This window comes from Trichomycterus rosablanca, chromosome 2, assembly GCF_030014385.1.
Source record: "Trichomycterus rosablanca isolate fTriRos1 chromosome 2, fTriRos1.hap1, whole genome shotgun sequence".
In the NCBI taxonomy this organism is placed as follows: domain Eukaryota; kingdom Metazoa; phylum Chordata; class Actinopteri; order Siluriformes; family Trichomycteridae; genus Trichomycterus; species Trichomycterus rosablanca.
Window position 1 is genome coordinate 12,932,719 of NC_085989.1, and position 6,064 is coordinate 12,938,782.

Here is a 6,064-nt window from a genome sequence, read left to right on the forward strand (position 1 = left end):
TTTTTGTTGTTGATTTTTTTAACCTTTGTAAAAATGTTGATGCATGTTTGTGTGTCTCAGGTCACTCTGGAATACAGACCTGTGATTGATGACTCTCTAAATGCCGAAGCTTGTGCTGCCATTCCACCTGCCATCCGTTCATATTAAATTAAACTCCACATAATTGTCTCCAAACTATGTTTATTAATAATTAATGCTTTAGATTACTATAAATAGATCAGTTCCATAATATTAAACTTCATAAAAAGTTGTTACTAAAGTGATGTATTATGAGCTAGTGTCTTTTGTTTGTCATTTAACTTTGAATAAGGTTCACTTTCATTGTCTAGCAAATAAATAACTAGCATTTTTACACAATTTATTCAGATTATTAGTGTCAGATTACCTGCTTATTTTAGGTAATGTTTTATTTCTGAAAGATTATAATGAACATTTGTATATGCTCAGGAAGCATTGGAGGTTTTTACCTGTTTTGGCCTTGGGTCATTCTTTAACAGCTCTGCCTTTCTCCTGGTCCCCCTCAACAGGGCTTAAATATAAAGGCAACTCTTGGTGGTTTTCTAAAATTTACATTCTAAAAGTTTAAGATCTTGTGCATGTGTGATAGAAACTTATTTATGAAAGACTGAAAAATGGAGTGGGCATAACCCAGACAATGTAATATAGCCAAATGTCTTTTTTCAAAAAGGAAAACCCTGCTGCAAATGGGGAAGTAATAGGGCATACACTTATGACTCAAAATATTAAGATCATCCCCAAATATAATGTCAAAATTGCTTTGACCCACAGAGACATGGACTCCACAAGACATCTGAAGGAGTCCTGTGGTATCTGTTATAAGCATGTCTTTTAATTTTCCTTGTGGGATGTATTGTCCTACAGCCAAACTGATGACTTTATGGGTCAGTGACACACACATGCCCAGTCATCCACATGATCATGGAGAAAACTAGATTAGCCTTCATGCCCTTTGGCATCAGTGAGTCTAGACTGCCCAGCAACCTTTTGGTGATTTGTGCAGAGCATGGTGGGTACTTACCCCAGCTGCCTTCATGCACCACTTGCTGTTTCATATGTATATGTCTGACCATAACAATTTGACAATTTTACTGAGTTTATAGTGTCTTCGTTGTGCCTGTTTTAATCCTCTGCATTTAACACTTTTATGACAAGTTACAGTGGGGCCAAAAAGTATTTAGTTAGCCACTGATTTTGCAAGTTCTCCTACTTAAAAAGATGAGAGAGGTCTGTAATATATATCATAGGTACACTTCAATTATGAGAGACGAAATGAGAAAAAAAAATCCAGGAAATCACATTGTAGGATTTTTAAAGAATGTATTTGTAAATTATGGTGGAAAATAAGTATTTGGTCAATAACAAAAGTTCAACTCAATACTTTGTAACATAACCTTTGTTGGCAATGACAGAGGTCAAACGTTTCCTGTAAGTCTTCACCAGGTTTGCGCACACTGTATCTGGTATTTTGGCCTATTCCTCCATGCAGATCTCCTCTAGAGCAGTGATGTTTTGGGGCTGTCGCTGGGCAACACGGACTCCATGAGGTTGCGGTCTGGAGACTGGCTAGGCCACTTCAGGACCTTGAAATGCTTTTTACGGAGCCACTCCTTCGTTGCCCAAGCGGTGTGTTTGGGATCATTGTCATGCTGGAAGACCCAGCCACGTTCCATCTTCAATGCTCTCACTGATGGAAGGAGGTTTTGGCTTAAAATCTCATGATACATGGCCCCGTTCATTCTTCCCTTAACACGGATCAGTCGTCCTGTCCCCTTTGCAGAAAAACAGCCCCAAAACATGATGTTCCCACCCCCATGCTTCACAGTAGGTATGGTGTGCAACTCAGCATTCTTCTTCCTCCAAACACGACGAGTTGAGTTTTTACCAAAAAGTTCCATTTTGGTTTCATCTGACCACATGATATTCTCCCAATCCTCTTCTGGATCATCCATATGCTCTTTGGCAAACTTCAGACGGGCCTGGACATGTACTGGCTTAAGCAGGGGGACACGCCTGGCACTGCAGGATTTGAGTCCCTCTCGGCGTAGTGTGTTACTGATGGTCCCTTTGTTACTTTGGTCCCAGCTCTCTGCAGGTCATTCATCAGGTCCCTCCGTGTAGTTCTGGGATTTTTGCTCACCGTTCTCATGATTATTTTGACCCCACGGGATCAAGGGAGATCATCAATGATCTTGTATGTCTTAAATTTTCTTACAATTGCTCCCACAGTTGATTTATTCACACCAACCTGCTTGCCTATTGTAGATTCACTCTTCCCAGCCTGGTGCAGGTCTACAATTTTCTTTCTGGTGTCCTTCGACAGCTCTTTGGTCTTGGCCATGGTTGACTGTTTGAGGCTGTGGACAGGTGTCTTTTATACAGATAACGATGTCAAACACGTGCCATTAATACAGGTAACGAGTGGAGGACAGAAGAGCTTCTTAAAGAAGAAGTTACAGGTCTTTGAGAGCCAGAAATCTTGCTTGTTTGTTATTGACCAAATACTTATTTTCCACCATAATTTACAAATAAATTCTTTAAAAATCCTACAATGTGATTACCTGGATTTTTTTTTTCTCATTTTGTCTCTCATAGTTGAAGTGTACCTATGATGAAAATTACAGACCTCTCTCATCCTTCTAAGTAGGAGAACTTGCACAATCAGTGGCTGACTAAATACTTTTTGGCCCCACTGTATTACCATCGTTCAAAGATATAAATAGACCTTACCATGTGCACTTTTAAGAAGAGGTCCTAATTTTTTGGCTCATATGTGTACATGTGTACCCTAGTTCTAGAGCCTTACTGGTATAATACTCCTCACTGTTTGTAATTTAGTCAAATGCTTTAGTTGTGGGGTGCTAGGGAAAAGCTGAAAACCACAGTCCCTTACTTGCAGCCTATTCAAATTGCACAGGTAGTTCAGCTCCTGCAAGATAACACATTCATACATGTGGTCGCAAGAAGGTTTGCCGAGTGTGACAGAGTAGGTGTTATTACGTGGTCAAGTAATTCCTTTCTGTAGTAAGTCATCAATAATGTTCTGCATAGGTTCATATAATGTACTGATGCACATAGGTGGGAGGTGCATTAGGAGCAGTGGGAATGTGCACGGAGGTCCAATATCACTGGTCAACAGAGATTTTGCTTCTTGAACACTTTTGGGTGTATCTTAAATCACTCTAATTTTCCGATCACTCAATTTTTTAAAATCTTCTATTTTTTTTTTTTCATGTTTTCAGTTTTTCTGTAAAATGGCATGCCTTTTATTTGGAAAGATAAGGCATGTCTGAAGAGGTTATGAAAACAGCTGAAACATGCCGTCACTGGATTGATATTTTGTTTGAGTGTATGTGTTGATGCGCTATTCTAGGGCATATCCAGAACTGTTTATGCAAGTTATATAGCTACAATTTCTCATTATTGATTCATTATTAAATCTAAGGGCTGTCTTGTTACATAATGGGAATGTCTATTTTTTAGTTGGTTATGTTGCACACATTAAAGAAACATGAGAATATGGAACTGTAGTTGCAATGCTGCTTGGTTTGAAGTTTGGATATACCAAGAATTGTTGCTTCATTTGTAAATGGGACAGCTGTGATAAGGACTAACATTCCACTAAAAAGAACTGGCCAATTTGTCAGCAGTTGACTCCAAGGCAGAAAAATGTGGCACATAAACTGCTTGTTAACCCAACAAAAATATTTTGTCTGGCAAACTCGGTCTGATGATTTCGTGAAAGCAATGAACAAGAAGCGAGAAGGTTTTTGTTTTTAAAGACGTTTTTTTTTCATTTTTTTATTGTTGGGAAGTGTTCCAAGATGCCAAGATTAAGGAAGGCATTTTTCTTGGTTCACAAATCCATCACAAAAACATCATGAATGATAATCGGTTCGATGAGCTGCTGGTGGGACCTGAGAAAATCGCTTGGAAATCATTCAAGGATGTTGCTGTAATTTCGTGCGCTAAACATCAAACTGGTTGACCGCTTTCTTCAAGCTTGCAAAGCAATAAAGTGCAACATTAAAAAAGCTATCTGCATAAATTCTTGGATTTTTTCCCTGCTAATCTTAGTGCAGTAAGTAATGAACATGGTGAGCGCTTTTACTAAGACAATGCCACGATGGAAAAGCGTTAGCAAGGCTTAAGGAATCTGTCAGTTTGCCTGAGCCTCACACGTGCTCCTTCTCACTTTGACCACCACTGTAGTGGACACCCCTACATATCAATTTTGGGACATCTCTTTCAATCCGAAGAGAGAGCAAGAACAGACACATGCACACAGAAAACAGTGTGGAGAGAGAACACATGCAGAAAACTTAAGTAAAGTGTGAGCGAGCACATATAGAAAATACAGGCCGAAAGAAAGAGCATACATACACAGACAACATGGTCAAAGTGAGCATTCACACAAACACACACCAAAAAAGGGACACAGAGAGAGACAGAGAGCATTCTAAAAATTAGATTATTAGGAAACTACAACTTGGCAGTGAAATAAAGGAGAGCTTTCTATGCCATAAAAAAACTTCTGTAGAAATCCCAATCAATATTTGGTGGAATAACTGAACCAATTGCCCTGTATGGCAATAAAGTGTGGTGCTTGCTTACACACCAACAATTTCACAAAAGGAAACAACATCCAATAAAGACCCTATAGAGATCCTGCACACAGAGTTTTGTAAAACAATCTTAAACCACCAACAGTGCATGCAGGGCAGAATTAGACAGATGCCTGTTCATTATCCAATTACAAAAAAGGGCAATACAATTCTGGAAACATGCAAAGTGAATTAAAAGAGAAATATAAATCAAATCAATATTTGGTTTGACCACTCTTTGCCTTCAAAACAGCATCAATTCTTCTAGGTACACTTGCACACAATTTTTGAAGGAACTCAACAGGAATGTTCTAAACATCTTGGAGGTCTGTGAATATAGGCTTCCTTCTTTCTTGCTTTAAAAGCATTCGTACTTTGCAGCATGGAAAAATTATATCTTGTTCAGCTGTGTAATCCTTGTTGTATAGTCTAAATGACAATAAACTGACTTTGAAAGCACTATATCTTTGTGTTATTTTGACTTCTTTGATAGTCTGGTTCATTCTTTTGACCACCCCATAACTTTTACATACATTTTAAGTAACCCTAGAAGTAAATGTAGTACCTTGGTCACTGCGGAGGAAGACCATATCAGGGAAATATTTCCTTTTGTTGTGGAAGTGGGAAAGGCTTCAACCCATTTAGAAAATCTGTTTGACAAGTAAGTACTGCAACCGTCCACAAGATGTCATGTGCATACAGTCGAGTTGCAAATGTGTAAAAGGTTGTTCTGGTGAGAATCATGTTTACCACTCGTGGTTATATTGTTTACGCTGGCACAAGTAAGACATGAACTTAGAAGCAAAGATGTGAATGAACCCACTTTTCGGATGCTAAACTGCTGTTCAATCAGCCCTAGTACTCTCCTCCTTGACATTCGAGACACTTAATAAAAGTGTATCTGAACAGAGGAATGCAATGCAATACGTGAGTCAGAATCACGAATAATGACATCAGGGCCAGGAGAGCAGTTATGTTTGGCCCAAAAGGTCAAGTCATCTTGCTTATGGTGTGCCTGCAGGTAAGTGATATCCAATGTGTGTTAAGAGTGGATGCTCAATTGGGGAGAAAGCATCAGCAGAAGGGAAGGACAGCTTGTCTGTAACCAGCAGACCTGGAGCAGTCTGCTTGGCTGTAGATTTGGCTAGATCATTGCCTTTGGAAATTTCAGAATTGGACAGGTTGTGGCCCTTAACCTTGACAATGGCTAAATCCAAAGGCAAAATATAGGTCTGAATGATGTCAGAAACTGTGAATTGGCATTGGGCATACCATCATTTGCATTGGAACCCACTGGGTTGGACCAGGAGTCCACTGAGGGTTGTTTGGAAGAGAAGCCTGCTGCTTCTGAGATGGAGTGCCCTTTCATTTGCCGTCCTTGTTTTTACCATTGCCCTGGTGTGGCTGCTTACCATAGAAATACTCATAAATAGTAAAACCTG

General features: G+C 39.3%; 1 protein-coding gene across 3 annotated transcripts in view; it reads left to right on the forward strand.

Moving 5' to 3' along the window:
- Positions 1 to 263, forward strand: part of sdha (succinate dehydrogenase complex, subunit A, flavoprotein (Fp)) — a 37,878-nt gene extending 37,615 nt beyond the window's left edge. For all 3 annotated transcript variants that reach the window (XM_063011488.1, XM_063011479.1, XM_063011497.1), the window contains one exon: positions 61 to 263. In XM_063011488.1, coding sequence (XP_062867558.1) covers positions 61 to 147 — 87 coding nt within the window. In that variant the 3' untranslated portion in view covers positions 148 to 263. The remainder of the gene's footprint in view (positions 1 to 60) is intronic.
- Positions 264 to 6,064: the final 5,801 nt, after the last annotated feature.